At 45.2% G+C, this 21080-nt stretch overlaps 1 protein-coding gene across 1 annotated transcript; it reads left to right on the top strand.

Moving 5' to 3' along the window:
* The first annotated feature begins 9371 nt into the window (after nt 1-9371).
* Nucleotides 9372-10128, top strand: LOC116098220 (probable N-acetyltransferase CML5). The gene has a single exon (XM_031380902.1). The coding sequence runs from the start codon at nt 9372-9374 to the stop codon at nt 10053-10055; it is 684 nt and encodes a 227-aa protein (XP_031236762.1). The 3' UTR covers nt 10056-10128.
* Nucleotides 10129-21080: the final 10952 nt, after the last annotated feature.

Below are 21080 nucleotides of genomic sequence, written 5' to 3'. Positions count from 1 at the left end.
CTAGTCGTTAAGCTTTTTTAAGATTTCATGATCCTCCCCTTTGCTTCCAAAAAGGGGGTGGGGTGGAGGAAACTGTTCAACACAAGCATGAACATGAATGTCTCTGTCTCAAAGCAAGTACCTACCCGGGTGCATTTGTCCTGGAAAGTCCTGTGTTCAGAAATATAGGATCAGTATCCAAGATGTTATGTGAAGGAATCCAGGTAGAGCTGGAGTCAGACTCCTATATTTGTGTTCCTGGCTGCTTGTTCTCTGAGGCCAAATCTACACAGTCCAGTAGGTAGGGCCAGCTCATCTCTTCTGGGAAGGTACAGAGGATAGGCCTGTGCTATGGGGAACCTAGACACATGTCTTCATGTAAAGATTTCACCAAGAAATAAGAAAAGCATTTAGAGTAGTCTAAAACCTCATAAGAACTCAAAAAAAAAATTAAAGAGGCCAAAAAAGCTTAAAGACCTGTGTGTCCAATGCTCTTAGGGATTGGAGGACAGTATCCAGATCTACTGGAAAGTGCTAGCCTTGGTGGTTGGTAGACTGGAGACAGGTAGAAACCTAAAACCTACTGACCAACCAGTCTAGCTGAATCAATGAGCTGTAGATTCATTAAAAGATCCTATCTCAAAATTGGTCAAGAAGTGACACCTGACATCTATTTGGGGCATATACATACATACACATATGATATGTGCATATGTACCTACATGCATGTGAGTATACACTACACATGTAACACACACACACACAGAGAGAGAGAGAGAGAGAGAGAGGGAGGGAGGGAGGAAGGGAGGGAGGGAGAAAGAGAGAGAGAAAGAGAGAGAGAGAGGTGAAGGGCCTCTGTGTAGGCCTTTTCTATCCACCATAGTAAGGCTATGCTGTGTGTTCCAGGGAGCTTGGGCTCCAGTTTGCAGCCATGGTGAGGACTGAACAATTCAGAGATGACTGAAGAATGGTAATTAACCTCAAGAGCTGACTTAATTCACGTTTGAATAACCACTAAGGCGAGAAGGGGAGGTGGTGTTATCCATTACTCAGAAGAGCTAAGCAGATGGCAGGGGCCCGTTGGGACAAGATTAGGAAAAGGTGACTGTTTAGAGCCAAGTGTTATCCACCCTGGCCTATGGTCTAGCCTAGATCCAACTCCTGCCCAGGGCCTATAGAGGTCACAAACACCAGAGCCTTTGCTGATCTCAGGCCTGTGTTCCTTGTGGAGGTTCACATGTGCCCCTGGGGACTCTTGACCACTAGGAAGATGAAGAGGGAACTCAAAGACTCATGCAGTTCAGATAGGATCTGAGCACCCCTTGATAAGGTGTCCTTTTATGGTGTTCCAAACACGTTGGCTCTGTCATTGGTCTTAATCCTGTCTTGTTTATGAATCAGGCTTGACTGAGTAAATGCCTATGTGAGGGAGAGTAAGACATGAGATCCACTATTTGAGGCTTGTGAGAGGCTTCCCGATCAATGGCATTAGTTCTGGAATTCTCTATCCTAGCCCCTTCTCTATCTTGTACCCAGATGAAAGTGACATATTCTTCCTCCCATGGTCATCTTCACATCAGGTCCCAGGGGGAGTCCCCAGACTCAGTGCTACAACTCCTATACAAAACAGTTCCTTCTAGCAGTTCAATCCCCAGTGTTTCTCTCTAACTTCTCTCCAAACCAAGGTCCTTCCTGGAACGTTGCTTTGTGTTATGTTGCCAGTCTCGTCCAGTACAGGAAGGAATAGGCTAGCACTTAGCCTTGTAGGTGACTCTCTGAAAGAAGATACTCAGCTCCTTGAGAAGTCAGCACACAGGTATACAGCTAGAGGAGTCTTTGTTGACTGTTAAATACATATCTCCAAGGAGAAGAGGAAACTTTTTAAATTTTAATTTAATTTTTTTACTTGTTCACTTTACATTTCATTCGCTGCCCCACCTCCAGATCACCCCCTCCCACAGTCCTTCTCCATCCCTCCTCCCTTTCTTCTCTGAGTAGGTGAGGGTCCCTCTGGGTATCCCCCTACCCTGGCACTTCAAGGAGGCAGGCACTTCCTCTCCCACTGAAGCCAGACAAGGCAACCCAGCTAGAAGAACATATCCCACGTACATACAGGGAACTGCTTTTGGGATAGCACCTCCTCTGTTCCAGTTGTTTGGGACCCACATGAAGACCAAGCTGCACATCTGCTGCATATGTGTGGGGAGGCCTAGGTCCACCCTGTGTGTGCTCTTTGGTTGTTGGTTCAGAGTCTGAGAGCCCCAAGGTTGACTCTTGGTTTTCCTGTGGAGTTCCTCTCCCCTTAGGGGCTGCCATCCTTCCTCATTCTTCCATAAGGGTCCCCAAGCTCCATCAACTGTTTGGCTTTGGGTGTCCATATCTGTCTGAGTCAGCTGCTGGGTGGAGCCTCTCAGGGGACAACATGCTCCTCTCTGCAAGCATAGCAGAGAATCATTAATAGTGTCAGGGGTTGGTGCTTGGCCATGAGCTGGGTCTCAAGTTGGGCAGGTTTTTGCTTGGCCATTCCTTCCGTCTCTGCTCGCTCCCTCCATCATGCCTGCATTTCTTGTAGACAGGATAAATTTGGGGTTGAAAGTTTTGTGGGTGGGTTGGTGTCTCTATCACTCACTCTAATGGGGTTCCTGTCTGGCTACGGGAGCTGGCCTGAGAAGAGGAACCTTTTAATGCTCTGGGAGTCAGGAGGAAAGGGTGCTATGAAGCAAATATAAGCAAAGGGTATAATGATACCCATGCATTGAAATAGCATAACAAAATCCAGTTTTATATGCTTTTAAAAACTTGCCGAGTGGTGGTGGTGTACGCATTTAATCCCAGCACTTGGGAGGCAGAGGCAGGTGGATTTCTGAGTTCGAGGCCAGCCTGGTCTACAGAGTGAGTTCCAGGACAGCCAGGGCTACACAGAGAAACCCTGTCTCAGAAAAAAAAAAAAAAACTTAAATAAAAAGACAATGTTCCAAGCAAACGGAGAATAAATGAATGTTCTCTCTACCTTAAAAATATAACAGAGATGTCCACTTCTTCGTTTTTCTTTTTGACTTACCCTGCTTCTGAAATCAGTGTTCCTAGACTTCTTTGTCAGATGTCTAGGACTTCAGAGATATGTTTATTATTCGTCTTCTACAAATATCCATGCTGTCAATTTGTGGGGAAGAATGTTTTATTTTGGCTCACAGTTTCAGAGAGTTCAACCTGTGGTTATTCAGCCCTATCAGTTTGGCCTGTGATAAGGAGACTGTCGTGGTGAGGTACTTCTGTGTCTTATATACAAATAGAGAGTGGTTTGTTGCATTCATAACAACTACACCACTAATGAGCCAGAAACTAGTTGGAAATGTAAAACTGCTGACCTAAGGTAGCCAGAAAGTAGAAAGAGAAAGGAACAGATTAGAGACCTAGTATAACCTTCTAGGACCCACCTCCAATGACTGTCTCCCACCTCCTAAAGAATCAACAACCTCCCAACCATGTCACCAGCAGGTGACAAAGCCTTCAATAAAGGAACATTCCAATTCTAAACCATTATATAAGCCCAACACTAAGACTATGGATGAATTTTTCTCTTACTAATTACTGAAACAATTAGCTTAGTATATTCTAGAAATCTGCATGTTCATTTCCAGAAAAGTCATAAATCTGAGGGAGTGGAGCTAGCTGAGGTAGCTTAAGGTCCCAGATCATTCAAACTGTCACCTTACCCAGGTGTCTTAGTGTAGGTAGGCTGGCTGGGACTAGTTGAGACTAAAGAAGGTTGTCAGAGTGATCACCAGACAGCCTTGAACTTCAATGTACTCTGTATTTGAATTAGAACTCATCCATCCCTGAGACAGTGGGACCTTGCCCCAAGGGGCAAAGAGCTGGACAAGGGAAGCAGAAGGAGGTGATATGCAAATTCCCGGGAAGCCTCTACCACTCCCAGAGAAGAAGCAGACTTCTCCCTCTTTATTCATCCATTCCTCTCCACTCTTACTGTACAGCTCTCATCTCTGGATCAACAGTGGATAGAGAATGGACCCCACTTCTACTCTTGGCTAAGAAAGCATGTCTCCTTTGTCACCCAATCAATCCTCAGCTTTCCCAATGGCTCTATAATTCTGAAAGTGTAAAAGGACAGACACGCAGCAGTTGTCAAATGTCTAAAAGATAGAAAGAGCATGACTTTTTAATCATAGACACCTAAAAAATTCAGTATGTAGAAAATTAACCCAGAAATTAGGCACAGGCACATCATCAACTTCACCAGAGATGTGGAATCTGGCTGGAGTTAGGCTAGCTCACGTTACCATAAACATGAACTCTGGCACTCAGAAGCATCTGAGCCTGGAGCACCCTTGAGCACAAAGTCTACTCCCACTCCCTGCTATGCTCAGAAATTTCAAACTCCCTAAAAGTGGTTTGGGGGGCCCTGTTTCTTCCCACACCCATACTTATCTTCACGTTCATATCATAATCCTCAGGGCATGAAGTATTTCTCTCCTATCCAGAGGCAGACAAGCCTGCTCAGCCAGTTTCTTCTAGACAGGTTTATAGTCCTGGGTTTGGCTGGAAGTTTCCAAACTCAGGGCTAGACTGAGGATAGGCACTGAAGCCTGTTCCCATCGAAGTGTTAGGAATGTCCTTACCCTGCTGAACTATGCTAGGACACTCCAATTACTCCACACATGTTGTCAAAACGAAACCCAACTCACTTAGTCAATTTTCCTAGCCAATGAATAAGTCAATAAAGAAATTCAGTTGATTATAATGGAAATATATCAAGGTTGTATGCCCTAAAGTAAGAAATGCCTGGGCTGATGAGATGGCTCAGCGGGTAAGAGCACCAGCTGCTCTTCCAAAGGTCATGAGTTCAAATCCCAGCAACCACATGGTGGCTCACAACCACCTGTAATGAGATCTGACTCCCTCTTCTGGCAAGTCTGAAGACAGCTACAGTGTACTTACATATAATAAATAAATAAAAAAAAAAGAAAGAAAGAAAGAAAGAAATGCCAAAGTTCCTGCTAGAACCACCCTTGCACAAAGGCCACAAAAGCCTGTACAGGGAACACCTCTGCCAGGTCACTTGCCCAGGGACTGTCAGTTTAAGATGGGAGTGGTGCCACTGTGACTATTGATCCTTGAGTTACTTTTTGAATCGCTGTGGTCAAAAGTTGCTGTTTCATTGTCTTATGTAATCCTCCCTGGGAGCCTTAAACCCTCTTTTGCCTCACCCTTTGGAATGCTCAAGGGTTTCTCATGGCACACAGACACAGCAGTTGAGCTCTGTAATTCCTCACTGACCTTTGCTCATCTGTTCTCTAAAGACTTTAAAAATGTGTGTGTGTGTGTGTGTGTGTGTGTGTGTGTGTAAGCATGTGCACTTACATTCTCTTGAAGCTGGAGTCACAGGCTGTTGTGGGCCACCCAAGACACCCAGGTTCAAGGAACTCACGTCCTCTGGAAGAACATGACTCCTGAGAGCTTCTTTTTCTACCCATACAGTTACCTTCACTTATATTCCCTTAGCGTCATTTTTCCAGTTCTTCCAGATGTTTTCACAAATTCTTATTATACCCGAATGTTAGTCCTACATGAAGAAACAATTTTTACAGAGGATAGACAAGATCTCTGAAGGTGCATTGCTGGCCCTTTCAAGAAAGCTTTACTTGGTCTAGTGATTCAGTGGTTAAAGAGACACTAAAAATAAATTAGCAATGTCTAATAACAGTAAGGAAATACTCTGTGCTGGTACGAATAAGAATGGTTCCAATAGAGTCATATATTTGCATCCTTAACTACCATGGAGTGGAAGGGTTTGAGAAGGATTAGGAGGTGTGGCCTTATTGGAGTAGGTATGGCCTTATTCAAGGAGATGTGTCATGGGGGTAGGGAGGGTGGACTTCAAAAGCTGTGACAGGCTCAGTCTGTCTCTCATCCTACTGCCTGCAAATCAGGATGTAAAGCCCTCAGCTATTGCTCCAGTACCATGCCTGTCTGCTTCCCACCGTGATGACCATGGACTCACCTTCTAAAACTTTAAGCAAGCACCTAATTAAATACTTTTTTTTTGCAAGAGTTGCCAGAGTCGTGTTTCCTAACAGTAATAGAACACTGACTTAGACAGCCATGTGTTGGGAGCACAAAGGTCTTTTTGCCCACAGATCACTAAGAAAACCAGGAATATTAAACACACAGGAGCCTCTCCTCAACGGAGCAGGTTAAACTGCCTGTTTTCCCTCCTAGAAAGCTGAGAGTGGATCTTGTTAATGACTTGGCGAGCTTTATTGCTGTCTGTAGCACCAGCTATGGAGGCTGACCTCCCCAAGAATGTTTATCCAGGACTCTATCTCTAGCTCCCAAGTTAACAGAACCCATCCTCGGGGGAAATGTCATGTGTACTTTATGACTTGTTGATCTCCATGTTATCTTGGTCAGAGGCCACAATAGACTCTAGTCTCTTTAGTTATAGAGCCCACCTTTGTGGCCACATGTACTTTGTTCAGGAGTTTCTAAGGCATCCCGCCTTAAGCTTTATTGTGCACCTGGAATGGGACTGGTTGTTGCCTGGAACCTTTCCCCACATTGTACTGTGTTTTAAATATGCTGATAGTGAACTGTCTGGCACCAGGCTCCCTGAGTCTGATCCATGTTGATGAAATCATGCCATGCACTTTGCGTGACGGCAGTATTTGAGGTGAAAACTTCAAGGAAAGTCAGTCTCCTGCCTCCGCATTTTCGCCTGGCACCCCAAACTCAGAGGTAGCCCAGATATGTCCTCGTACTTGTGTGCTAGGGGCCCACCAAGATATCATTTCTTAACAGCTAGAAAAAGAAAATTGGACATTGCTCTCTGACCTTCACCAATGTTCCAACGTCCTAGTCAAACCCTGGTTTGGAATGTTAAGCCATCCGAACTAATTGCCTCTAGCATTGTGGGTAGGGCATTGAAGTTTACAGAACGGAAGACTTATCCCAGGACAAGGTCAAGTAAAATCCTCATTCTCAGTCACATACTGCAGCTGAACCACTCCTAGGAATTAGCAAGAGACGTGTCTCTACTTGTCCAGAAGATGAGCATAGTGGACGTTTTACCTAGGATGGGCGGGACCTTGAGCAGAGAGTGTGTGTGTGTGTGTGTGAGAGAGAGACAGTCTGCAGCATTCAGCATTCTAGATTCAGCAGTAGGCATTGAGCATTCAGACTCACTCACACTCGGACTAGAACCTGAACTTAGGTGGTCTAGGACTTAGATTTATGCAGTCTGTAGCCCCCCAGGCCCAGAGCACTTGGGCCTGGGGGGTGCAGCACCAGTCGAGATTCAAGAGATTGAGCATTCGAGATTGAGCAGTCTGCAGAGAGCATTCAAGATTCGAGCCTCTGTCCTCCTGGCTGGCGCACCCGCAGCCCCCCCCCCCCGGGACTCCAGCCAGGCCCATGTGGCCCAAGCATGTTTGGAGCCCGGGGGTGCTGCATGAGTCCAGAGGAGATGGCTGATGTTTTAGACCTAGTGTGTTTTAGATGGCCTCAGATGTACCTGGACTACTGAGCTGCCAGGTTTTTCATCTCTCTTTTGCAATGATTGTAAAAGCCTCATGCCATTTTTGAGAAATACATTCAGATAGAACACTTCTTGTATAGTGTCTATTTGTCAAAGCCGAATCCCGTGCACACCTGGCCAGAACCCATTGTCCTGCGGAACAAGGGACCCTGTAAGAAACCCCAGTCCATGGCAAAATCAGTCTGAACGAAATGTTCATTCTCATCTCTTTTGGGTTCACTTCCCTGCCTGAACACTTGAGCCACCCTTGAACAGGTGATCCTGAGAGGATTAACAAAGGAAGCTGAGCAAGTCACAGGGGTCAAGCCACTAAGCAACATTTGTCCGCGCCTTGTGCTTCAGTTCCTGCCTCCAGATTCCTGCTCTACTCTAACTCCTGCCTTGGCTCCCTTCAGGGATGGACTCTGAATAAACCTTTTCCTGCCCAAGATGGTTTTTGGTCATGATGTTTATCACAGCAACAGAAATCAAACTAGGGCAAGGGGATCTTCATTTCTCAATAGTTGAGTTTGAATGCCTTCGAGAAGCTCACAGGCATAGCTTCTGGGATTCTGTCAACCTCTCCCTTAGGCCTGCTTGAGCCTGTCATCTGGATATGGCCACCAATAGTGATGAAAAGGACACGTGCAGATTAACAGGTACCTCCCAACTACGGCTCAGTTGGGGCCTAATGATGAGATGGAGAAGCAGGAAGGCAGTGTTGGGCTGCCGGGACCCATTTTTACATGTATATGTGCAGCTTGGGCAGGGAGAAAGGCCAAAGTGAAGGTCATCTTTTGATTATGGGAAAACAAACCCTTACCCAGGATATGTTAGCCAATAGTGAGTCCTGCAGTCCTTGAGCACATCTAGCAGATGTGCATAGTGAGAGGTGTGTATGGTGTGGTGGGATCAGGATGAGAGGTGGCAGTCTTTCTATGATGGTCGTCCCAAAGCTGCCTTCTCTTTCAGGGTAATCCTATGATTATCACAGATAGAATGATCAAGGACTCTGTCATATTCCAGCCCTGCCCTTTGGTTTATGATTACCCGGGAGCCAGCCAATGAGGTGCCAGGTTCAGTCTGCTCCCTAGTGCTCAGGCAGGTTCTAGCAGCTTTTCTTTGGATGCTGTTTGGAAAGCTAAGGCTTTCATGAAGACTTTCAGCTCTGTGGTACCAGGTGAGAGGATAGAGAGTCAAAACTGGGTGGGAGGTCTCTTGTGGACCTGCAGCTTTCCTGGGGATTCAAGGGTGGGGTGTTTGGAGATGACCTTTTGCCCTTTGGGCAGATCAAGTCATCCCAACAAGGTGGAAAAGGGTTTTCTGAAACTTGCTCATGGGAACATGGGATTCTGCTGTCTACAGACCCTGAAGAAGAAACCAATAGCTGGGGACACCACATCCTCCTTCCAGTGTGCCATATTAAGGTGACAAAGTATCAGAGGACCAGTTTACTGGGTTGGGAGGCCAAATCACATCTCTGCTGCATACAGATCACCATAGTAAATCCTGAAAGCAACCTAGAAACCAGGTGTCATTTTCCATGTCCTATGGTAAGCACACATGGGCCCGGAGAGTCGAAGTGACATGTTCAGGGTCACTTGGCTAGAACCCGGGGATTAATCAGGTGTTGCTGCCCCAGTGCTTTTTCTCAGTGGTATTCTGCATTCTCTTGATTGATACAAGAAGACACACCCTTGAGCAAAGTTTACTCAGCTCCTGGGAGGCTGGGGGCAGGGTGGAGGGGTGCAGGGAACTCATGTGGCTTCCTCTCTCTCCCGTAGGACTCAAAGAAGGCTTGAAGAAAGGTCTAGCTGTCTCTTGTGATTGCTGATATTTGAGACCCACAAGTTTCCCCATGGCTCCTTATCAGATCCGCCAGTACCAGGAGAGGGACCACACACAGGTTGTGGACATGTTCTCCAGGGGCATGATGGAGCACGTCCCTGCCTGCTTCCGCTACGTGCTGCTGCTGCCCAAGACCCTCCTGCTTTTATTTGTGGTGCCTCTGACCATAGTCCTGGTGTCTGGCTCCTGGCTGTTGGCTGTTTTATGCATCTTCTTTCTGCTCCTACTCCTGCGGCTCCTTGCCAGACAGCCTTTCAAGGAGTATGTGGCCATGAGTTTGCAGACAGACATGGCTGACATTACCAAGTCTTACCTGAATGCACATGGCTCCTTCTGGGTGGCTGAGTCTGGAGAGCAGGTGGTGGGCATGGTGGGTTGTCTGCCAGTCAAGGATCCTCCATTAGGGGGGAAGCAGATGCAGCTCTTCCACCTGTCTGTGTCCTCACAACATCGAGGACAGGGGATAGCGAAAGCACTGGTCAGAGCTGTCCTGCAGTTTGCACGGGACCAGGGCTACAGTGATGTTGTCCTTGAGACCAGTGTCATACAGCAAAGTGCTATAACCCTCTACGAGGCCATGGGATTCCAAAGGACAGGAAAATATGCGGAGGTCAGCGTTGTCAAATGGTTAATTGTGTTTTCTGTAATTCATTTCATGTATTCTTTCCCTTCTGCTCAGAAACATGAACTATAATCTTATTTCTTACCATATAGATCAGGTTCCAATTACTGTACTGTAACAAAATAATAAAAGCATATTTTTCATGCTCCCTGGGTTACTATTTATTTGACAATGTGAGAGGGACAGAGTTGAGGCACAAAAAGAGCACTGTTTCCACTAAAGTCACCTTTCTAAAGGTGGCAGGTTCGTGGCCACTGTTGAAGTGGAACTGGTTTTTATGATCTGAACAGGATGGGGGGCCCAGACTGGCATAGGCTAGACCCAATCCCATGGACCAGTATCAACAAGTGGAGGCCAAGCACGGAGTGTTCCTCTGGGTCCAGGAAGAGGATGTGTGACAAGAGAATGTCCCAGACATACAGCTCTTGGGTCTAAGGCTCACACCAGTCTCTTTCCCAGGCAACAGAACTTAGGTACCTTAAGCTTGACCTTGCCATCCGGCAAGACTCAGGCACATGGATGGGAAACCAGTCTTAGTACGGCTGCCAGAGACATTGCTTCTCTTTCTTGCAACTTCATCTCTAGCAATGCGCTGTCATTTGGTGTCTTGTGGTGAGATTGTGGTTTCTTTAAAAACACAGAAACGTTATGGGAGAATGTTTTTGTTTTAATCCCAGGTGTGGGATAGGGGGCTGATTCAGATTGTCCACAGCTGCTGACTATGATTTGCCTTGTGCTCTGGTAGGAGCGTGATTTTGTCAACTGTAAAAACTTTCTTCAAATGTGTGGCATTTGGAATTCTGGGGATTCTTGAGAGAGTATATAAGGGCCAGAGACCCAAAGTGGGGTTGTGGATGCTGCTGCTCCTCCTGCTGCTCCTCTGGCTGCTGGTTGGTGGTTGAACATATCCTCACAATGAAGATCAAATTTGCCCCAAGAAACTTGACACTCCTAATCAGCAGGAAGTAGTCTAATGATATTGACGCTCCATTACCACTCTAACCTTTTTTTTTTTTTTTTTTTTGGTTTTTTGAGACAGGGTTTCTCTCTGTAGCCCTGGCTGTCCCGGTACTCACTCTGTAGACCAGGCTAGCCTCGAACTCGGAAATCCGCCTGCCTCTGCCTCCCAAGTGCTAGGATTAAAGGCATGCGCCACCACCGCCCGGCCTAACCTTTTTTTTTTTTAAAGATTTATTCATTTTATGTATGTGAGTACACTGTAGCTGTCTTCAGACACACCAGAAGAGGGCATCAGATCCCATTGAAAGACCCCTGGGGGAGACCCCCACTCAAATCTCAGGAGGACGTACACCCAAGGAATCACGAGAGACCACATCTTGATGTAATTACAAGAGGTATATTTTGATTTCAGGACGCCCTGGTTCAGCACCACAGTTATCTCACGCAGGAGATAATGAAGCCGACCACGAGGCTTGAAAGTTAGAGGTTTTTATAGGAAAAAGGTCTGAGGGAACAAAGAGATCAGTGTGGTCATACATGATTGGCTAGTTCAAATATTAACTATTACGTGCAGAACAAAGTAGAAAATTCCTAAGGTTGGTGTTAATCTGAGTCAACAGAGCATCTGACCTTAAACCATATCTGAGAGGACCAGATGGTCCATTACTTAGTGTCTGCCAGGCACGTCTTTGCAGGTCTAAGCCTTGGACATGTCCTCATTTGCCTAGACATGTTTTCCTCTATGTTTATAGTTTTATGTCTTCTTGACCTGCCAGCTCTTATGATATCTAACAACTTGTTTGCTCTTTCCCAGGCCTATGTGGCCAGTTTGTGATGGATTCTTAGGCCCATAACTTTTCTTCCTAGTCAGCACAGGTTTAAAGCTTTAATTTCTCCTTACACCATTACAGATAATTGTGAGCCACCATGTGGTTGCTGGGAATCGAACTCAGGAAGAGCAGTCAGTGCTTTTAACCACTGAGCCATCTCTCCAGCTGCCCCTCCCACCTTCTTTTTCTCCTACCTAGTGTTGGGGGGTTGTAAGGGATAAGGATGGTAGAAAGAGGGAACCCATAAAGTAGCCAAGAGTCCAGTTACAGTGGCTTTCATTGTATCATTTCAAACCCAGTGGGTCCTTCAGTCAAGGTCACCTAGGTTCCCCATTTTGGTAACGTGTGATCTCCAGGCAGTACCGAGGCTACTCTTGCCCAGCCATGGCATTGCATCCTGCTGGTAGCTGTCTTTTTAAAGAGCCGACAGACAACTCCCTGCTATCCTGCCAACTGGCCTTGTCAGCTTCATTTTACTTCATGTAGGCTCTTTGGCAAAACATGGAGTGGTTCTAAGTCCAAGTACCTTGCTTCCCAGCAGCAGGTGCCTCTTGTGTGCCACACAGTTCTTGCTCCTTGTGTTGCTGAGCACCAGTCGCCTCCACAGCCCCAATGCCCCTCTGTCTCTCATAACTCAACCATCCATGTCTGTCTCTCTGTCAGTCCTAACCAAGCCACTGTCCATGGTGTGTGTTTACCTTGAACCTTGTTATCAGTTGAATTTGCTATTGCAGACCCCTTAAGACAGCCCTGTGTGTCAAGGAAGGTGCTGAACTTACCTTCCCAAGTCTCTTTCTCTCGCTCTGCTTGCACCATCTTTTCCCATGCAGCAAGGCCTGGTCTAGAGGGTCCTAGGACAAGACAAGGGAGGTTCTCTAATCAGTTCTCTGTACTTTGTGATGTATAGACAATAGCAAAGAAATAGCTCTTGTCTTCCAAAGCATGTATGGGATCAGTATGCTGGGAGCATATTACAGAAAAGGCCAACAGGACAAGGAAAATTGTCATTGTGAGATGAGTTAGACCACCATGGGAGGCCTCAGTCCCTCAGAGATAGAGCTCCACTGAGCTAAAGATACTCCTATTGTATGTATGATTTCTATGGAAACATGAAGCCAACATCTTTCTCCTAGATAGATTACAGTGTACCTTGATGCATTTACTGAAGTTATTTATGGGAGCACCTGTAAGGGGTTACTGATGGGCACATAGGAAGAAGATTCAGACAGCATGGCAACCAAAAGCCAGCTCTATACAGATAACAATTTATACATGCTTCATCACTGGAGTCTTTAGTACACTCTGCATCAGAGATCCTTTTCCCTAGCAGTGACTGTCAACTGCCAGCATAAACATGGGGAGGAGTCCCATGAATCCTGTAGCTTTCTTAGGAGTTTCATGAGCCTCTCTTTGTCTTCACAAGAAAATATTTCAATCTGGAACAGAAAGCTACACAATATTACATCCCTTCACACAGTAATTTCTCTTTTTTGTTTTGTTTTGTTTTTGTTGTTGTTGTTGTTTTTCAAGACAGGGTTTCTCTGTATAGCCCTGGCTATCCTGGAACTCACTCTGTAGACCAGGCTGGCCTCAAACTCAGAAATCTGCCTGCCTCTGCCTCCCAAGTGCTGGGATTAAAGGTGTGCGCCATCACTGCCCAGCCACACAGTAATTTCTTTCAGCTTACTCTTCCTTAATATTTTTTGTTTTTAAAGATGTATTTATTTATTATATGTAAGTGTACTGTAGCTGTCTTCAGACACTCCAGAAGAGGTGTCAGATCCCATTGCAGATGGTTGTAAGCCACCATATGGTTGCTAGGATTTGAACACTGGACCTTTGGAAGAGTAGTCAGTGCTCTTAATCACTGAGCCATCTCTCCAGCCCCTTCCTTAATGTTTCTTGAGCCACATACAGGGTGATATAAATGTCAATAGTACAGCCTACAGCAAACGACACATATTCTCTGTAGTTGACTGACCATGAGTCTCCGCTGTAACCACTGTCTACTACAAAAAAAAAAAGAACTCTCAGGCTGGCGAGATGGCTTAGAGGGTAAGAGCACTGACTGTTCTTCCGAAGGTCCTGAGTTCAAATCCCAGCAACCACATGGTAGCTCACAACCACCCATAATGAGATCTGACGCCCTCTTCTGGTGCGTCTGACAGCTACAGTGAATTACGCTGGAGGGAGTTGGGGAGGGGGAGCCAGAGTGAGTGGGGACCGGAGCCAGCAGGGCCGGAGCTCAATTCCCAGCAGCCACAAGATGGCTCACGGCCATCTGTACAGCTACAGTGTACTCATACACATAAAATAAATAAATACATCTTAAAAAAAAAAAAAAAGAACTCTCTTTCCACAACCATGTGCAACAGCCTCAGAAGTCTATGGGTATGAACGGGAATGTTTAGAAGGTGACTTATAAACATACAACATCCACTTAACAACAACAAAATAACAATACCTACCTAGAGCCTATAACTCCAGAGTTGACTCAGGACACCCCAAGACCAAGTTCTCAATGCAAAGGAGATTTATTTTATAAGAAACAAAGACAGGAGACAGAGAACTGGGGGAAGGGGAAGGGAAGGGAACAGAGGAGAGGAAAGAAAGGGGGCAAGGTGGGTGTAAGAGGTATCTGTCCCAGTGGTGAGGAGGCAGGACAAAAGACCATCTTTGAATGAAGAGGAGACAGAAGTGGCCAATGGCAAATGGCAGTTTATAAAGGGAAAAGGAGAAAGCTCATGTTAGGATGAGGTGTTTAACCTTAATTGGTCATGTTAATTAGGTGAGCTAAAGGGGGCTTTTGATTGCTGGACTTTAATACTTTGATAGCTGGATCTTGGTAGTCAGCCTCAGAAGGAGGAATTGGCCAAATAAGGGAATAGACCTTGGTGGCTAGTTTTAGGAATGTGATCTAATGGTTTTTAGCAAGGCAGAGGGAATGGGGGAGAAGGGCAAAGCCTGCCAGAGTCATGCTTGACCTCCTTGAGCTGGCCAAAGTCCCTTCAATGACTAATCCAGTCAAAGGATCCAGCCTACTTACACTGCTATTATGAGTTCTCTCTTGTGAAATATGTCTTAAATACAATAAGAAAACAGTTGGTTGTATCCATAACAACTGTGGCACTATCACATGGTCTCAGCTGGTTTACTATTGCTGTGACAAAATACCATGACCAAAAGCAACTGGAGCAGTGCCACGGACTGGGATTTCTTACGGAGTCCCTTGTTCCGCAGGACGAGGGGTTCTGGCCAGGTGTGGACAGGATTCGGCTTTGACAAACAGACTAGACACGAGTGGTGTAAAGTCTGAGTGTATTTTTCAAATATGGAGTCAGGTTTATATAGCCGATACAGAAGGGTTTGAAAGAGTCAGGTGGAACAACGGTCAAGATACATCAAAACAATGTGCAGGTACATCGCCCTTCGTTAGGAACACAATGAGTCAGCAGCAAAGTAAATACATGTTAATTTAGCAGGAACTAAACAGGGATTACAATCTGAAAGAAAGCTAGCTCTGACTAAGGTGACCTTGGCTTAGAAGCCAAGTGCAGATAGTTCCTTTTCAGTTTGTTGTTTTGGTTACAGACTGGGTGGGCCTAAGTAAGTTCCTCAACTATGCTATTTTTCTGGGCTAGTGGAGGTTAGCCCCAGGGAACACTTGTTAAGCTAGTTCTTTGGAGTGATTCAGCTGCAAATCTAATATGGCCTGCCTTATGTTGACTAAGAATGAGAACTTCACCTGATCTTGTCCTGGGATAGTGCTCTCATTCTGTAAGCTTTAAAGCCCTACTCACAATGCTATTAGTTTGAATGGCTTAACATTCCAAGCCAGAGTTTGACTAGGACATTGGAACAATGGTGAAGGTCAGAAAGCAATGTCCGAATTTTCTCTTGCTAGCTGTAAAGAAATGATATCTTGGTGAGTTCCTAGCACACAAGTACGAGGACATATCTGGGCTACTACTGAGTTTGGGGTGCCAGGCGACAATGCGGAGGCAGGAACTGACTTTCCTTGAAGTTTACGCCTCAAATACCGCCGTCATGCAAAGTGTGCGTGGCAGAGCAGGAAAGAGTTTATTTTGCTTACATATCACAGTCCATTGAGGGAAGCCAAGACAGGGAATTCCACTGAAGCAGTGGGAACTGGGAGGCAGGGGCTGATGAAGAGACCATGGAGGAGTGCTGTTTACCAGCTTGCTCCTTATGGCTTGCTCAGCCAGCTTTCATCTAGATTCCAGGACCACCAGCCCAGGGATGGGCCCATCTATAATGGGTTGGACCCTCCTCCATCAATCACTAATTAAGAAAATGCAGCATAGGCTTGTCTGTCAACAGTCTGATCTTATGGAGGCATTTTCCTAATAGGGGTTCCCTCCTCCCAGATGACTATAGCTTGTATCAAGTTGACATAACACTAGCCAGCATACCGATCATCAAGTCGACCTTGATTATTAGATTATAGAATTATTGTTAACAATTATCCTCCAGCAGCCTGCATAGCAGTTTGGTTCTGGAAATTAAATCTAAAAGGGGAGAGGGGAGTTTTCAACTTAGTCCCAGCCTTATTTTCCATGTTCTGAAACAAAACCATACAGTATACCCAGCAGTGGTGGCACGCCATCTAGTTTGGGCATGCTACCCAACAAACAGCAATTGCAATAGCATATCTCTTAAAAATATTCCTAGATTATTTATTTTTATGGGATTGAGTGTTTTGCCTTCATGTATGTATGTATGTGTACCATATGTGTGCCTGGTGTCTTGGCAGTCAGAAGAGGTTGTTATTACAGAACCCAGGTCCTCTGCAAGAACAAGTGCTCCTAACCCTTAAGCCATCTCTCCAGCTCCTAATACCTGTCTTGCATAGGGAATCAGACTTCCCTAGCCAACAACATATAGGAAGGTAGCCCATTCCTCACATGAGGGTCTTTACTCAACAACCTTGTGGTTCCTGGGAGTGTGTCTTTTTTTACCCACACAGGCACCTTCATTGAAATTATTTTACTTCTCTTGTCCTTGTTCTTCCAGATACTTAAAAAAAAAAATCTCTAAGACACTCAAATGCTAGAACTACATGAAAAGCTTTGTCCACAGCAGATGTGCAAGGCCCCTGTCAACAGCTTAGTCAGTATTCAAACATTTCATATGGTTTAAGACAACATAAAGCTACCTCATTGTGAAAGACTGGAGAATCTTAGAATTTAAAATGAGGGCATTTAATACAAATATATGGTGTATAACCTTTACCTAAAAGGACATAGAGGGCCAATGTAGCCAGCCAGAAATATAAAATAGCCAGTTCTAGGAACTGAGAGCCTCAGGGCTCTGGTTCCCGATACCTGCCCCTCCTGAATGATCCACTATGAGGGCGGAACTAAGAATGAAGGTCTAGTGGTTTATGAGACTCTCCACCCTGTTGACCAGTAGATGAAGACTGCATTCCTAGAATGAATGTGTTCCCCTCCCTAACTGAATACCTTGGGTTGGGTCCCTCTGAAAGTTTCCACTGTTTATGTTGTTTCGTTGGTAACCCTCTCCCTGCCCCCAACTTGTGGATTAAATACCCCACACTTCTTGTGTTCGGCATCGAACTCTGGCCAGCATGGTCACGAGATCGACCCTGGGTCGAACTCCTCTGACTGGCAAGGTCATGAGATCGACCCCAGTACCGGTATCCCCAATAAACCTCATGTGATTGCAGCAAGTTCGGTCTCTCGTGAGTCATTGGGTGGTCGCATCATCCCGAGACTTGAGTAAGGATCTCCCCAGTTCTGGGGGTCTTTCAATTGTAGCTGGGTGTGGTGATGCACACCTTTAATCCCAGCACTCAGGAGGCAGAGGCAGATGGATCTCTGAGTTCCAGGCCAGCCTGGTCTACAGAGTGAGTCCTGGACAGCCAGGGCAACACAGAAAAACCACGTCTCAGAAACAAAAACAAACAAATACACAAAACACCTCATTGCTTTTTAGCATTGTTTGCTCAAAAGAGCAATGCTGGGTGTAGTAGCAGAATTTTGTGTGTGTGGTGCAGGCCCTCTACAACGCACAGCCATTCTCCATGAGACATTTGCTTCATCTCTGAGATCCTCTCCTGGGGCTACCTTGCATCTCTACCCCTATTAAACTCAGCATGGCTGTCTTGAGCTCCTTGCCAGGGTCCAGCTTGAAGGTCTTCCAGAAGCTCACAAACATAGCTTAGCTTCTTTTTGGTCAACCTTTTCCTTATATGTTCCAACTTAACACAAGCACTTCCATAGTTATATTCAACTGATCAAGACAGTTTTATATGATTTTCCATTTCTTGATCATTTCCTGATTTCTCTATGAATCCCATTTACATGCCAGTTTAAATCATTCAGAACCCCCCAAACCTTTTCTATCATGTAAAGAGCATGTCCTCCCAGGGTGCTCAGCGAAGCTACAGAAACCCCCATTGTAAGGGCTCAGATGAATTAGCCTGTTTCTTTCTTTCTTTTTTTTAAAGATACATTTATTTATTTTATTTATGTGAGTACACTGTCGCTCTCTTCAGACATGACAGAAGAAGGCATGAGATCCCATTACAGATGGTTGTGAGCCACCATGTGGTTGCTGGGAATTGAACTCAGGACCTCTGGAAGAACAGTCAGTGCTCTTAACCCCTGAGCCATCTCTCTAGCTTCCAGCCTGTTTCTTAAGTCTTTGGAAAACAGTCCTATCAGTGGGGCATCCAGCACCAAGATAATCATGACAAGCTTTTCTATGGTCATTTCTATCGATGCGGTAAGCATAGAGAACATCTTGGCAACTTGAGACATCACTTGGTTTGGACTACACATACATCTTCCTTCTAACAATGCCCTTGGCAATCTGGGACCCTCACCTGCATGTACTCTGCATGTATGTCCTCTCCTAATATATGTGGCAACCTAAGACCCCCACTCCCATTAAGATGAATATATTCCACACTCTAAGTGATGCAATAAATTCCAATACCCCTAACATTTGTTAATGACTTTACTTTTGTAGATACTTTCTATTGTGCTATATTCTGAGATATATCCGGTATAAGGGAAAGGGTGAAAGGGTGTCAATTCAGCCTAGAGTGGTTTTAGGTACACATATAGTAAGGCAAACTATGCCATGTAAGTGAACTTTTAAAAAGAACTCTCTAATTACATAATTGATTGTATATGTCTAAAATTAGATGCATCATGAGAAGGGCTGTATGTACACAGTCAAGACAAGGTTATATAATTCTAAATTATCAATCAAATAGAAAACCACTGCTTTTATGAGTATGTTTAGCCCTTGATAAATGTCAACTGCCAAAGCATTGTCAACGGACAAAATGTTACAACGTTTTACATTGTGAAAATGTTAAATTACATTTTATAGATATTGTCTCTGTAAACAAGAACATAATTTAGAAGGATTCTAAATTCACCTCCATGATCAATGAGATTAGAGAGAGTAAGCTGAGGGTGAAGTGTTCTTCTGGATCCTGTGAGAGTGCCCAGGCCCACGGAGAGCTGCCACTTTGACTCCACCTGTAAAAATATGAGCAGAAGGGAGAGAGACGAAGCTACACGCTGAAGGCAGACAGAGGATTTGAACTGTTATCTAATTGTAACTCCTATATTTCATCTGACTGGGGCCTCACTGAGTAGAATTCAAACAAAGTTCCATCATAGCATGAAGGGCATTCAACACAGATAGAGAAGTGATGGGTGGGGCCTGGAGTGAATGGATTCTCCATATAGAGGTATGGTAGGGAGGGCTTTCTGGGAAGAGGCCTGACACAGGCTGTTGTAGCCCTGAGGGTGCTCCCAGACCCTGTAGCACCTTTACAAGCAGGACACACACTGGAGACTGACTTGAAGGCCGAGCCAATGGCCCAGAGCAAACATTTGTCCCAAATGAGGGGCCTCTGGGAAGTTCCCACAGTGGAATCACACTGTACATCCTGAAGCCTGGGCCCCAACTTGCTGTCACACTGTGGACAAAGCAACCCTGGGCTAGCTGGAGGACAACAGTTGCCAAAGCAGCTGTTCCCACCTCCTGTCAAAATAGACAATGAGAAAAGAAAGACTGAGGTGACATTGTCCCTTGGCCAGAAACACTTCCCAGAAATCTGATGGGAAGAAGATTAGGGAAAGGTGACAATGACCAAAGCCCAAGTACTGAACCACCATGTAGGGTCTAGAGATTGGACCCAAGTCCTATGAACAAGCAGTCAATGCCCTACTGGCTGAGCTGTTTCCTCAGCCATCAGTTCTGTCACCATCGGTCTGGACTGGATCTGGTATGGCCTACTAGTACATCCCCTAATGATGGAGCTTCCTAAGAAGTGTCACCTTCTTATTTTTTTAAAAGATTTATCTATTATTATAAATAAGTACACCGTAGCTGTCTTCAGATGCACCAGAAGAGGGCGTCAGATCTCATTATGGGTGGTTGTGAGCCACCATGTGGTTGCTGGGATTTGAACTCATGATCTTCAGAAGAGCAGTTGGTGCTCTTACCCGCTGAGCTGTAACCAGCCTGACGTGTCACCTTCTAAAGCACCTGCCATCTCCTGAGACCTTGTTGCAGAGCAGGAGTGTCCAGTTCTAAACTGTAACAGGAGCCCAACACCAAGACTATGGAGAAGTTTTCTCTTGTCACTACTGGAAACAAAAGAGCTTTTCTAGGGTCTTGTCTATCTAAATCTACATGTTCATTTCCAGAATAATCAACCCCCTGAGAAAGTTAAACTTTCTGAGATAGCCTATATATTAACAGATGTAGAAGATGTTACTAATTCGGGTTCTGTTTGGAATTAAAAGGCTGCCGGGGTATTCAGCAGACATCTATAACTTCATTGTCAAGCACCCACATTATGATGACACCTCACCTTCCCCAAAACACTTATCATTGCCATAATGAGAAAAAGAAAGAACTGTTTAAAGAGGGGACAGATATGATGTGTGAATTCTGGGAAAATCTCTACTCACCCCCAAGAAGACATGCGTTCCCATCTCTTCTCTAGTCTATCCCTCCCTTCAGTTGTATTTTATACTTTCAACTACAGATCACCAGTGGGTAGAGAAGTAGATTTATCTCCCCCTTATGCTTTTGGACAAGAATGCAAGTCAACCTTGCTACTCAACTAACACTCAGCCTTCTTATTGGACCCACAATCTCAGGATGGAAAAAGAACCCATTTTTGGAGTCAGGACCAGCAATCAATCAAATAGGATCAGGTTTTTTAGTATCACAGCTTGTGAGGAAAATGGCAACAAAGAAAATGAACCCAGAAATTTGTTGCAGACAAATCAGC

This window comes from Mastomys coucha, unplaced genomic scaffold, assembly GCF_008632895.1.
Source record: "Mastomys coucha isolate ucsf_1 unplaced genomic scaffold, UCSF_Mcou_1 pScaffold20, whole genome shotgun sequence".
In the NCBI taxonomy this organism is placed as follows: Eukaryota; Metazoa; Chordata; class Mammalia; order Rodentia; family Muridae; genus Mastomys; species Mastomys coucha.
This window is presented reverse-complemented; position numbering and strand designations above follow the sequence as displayed.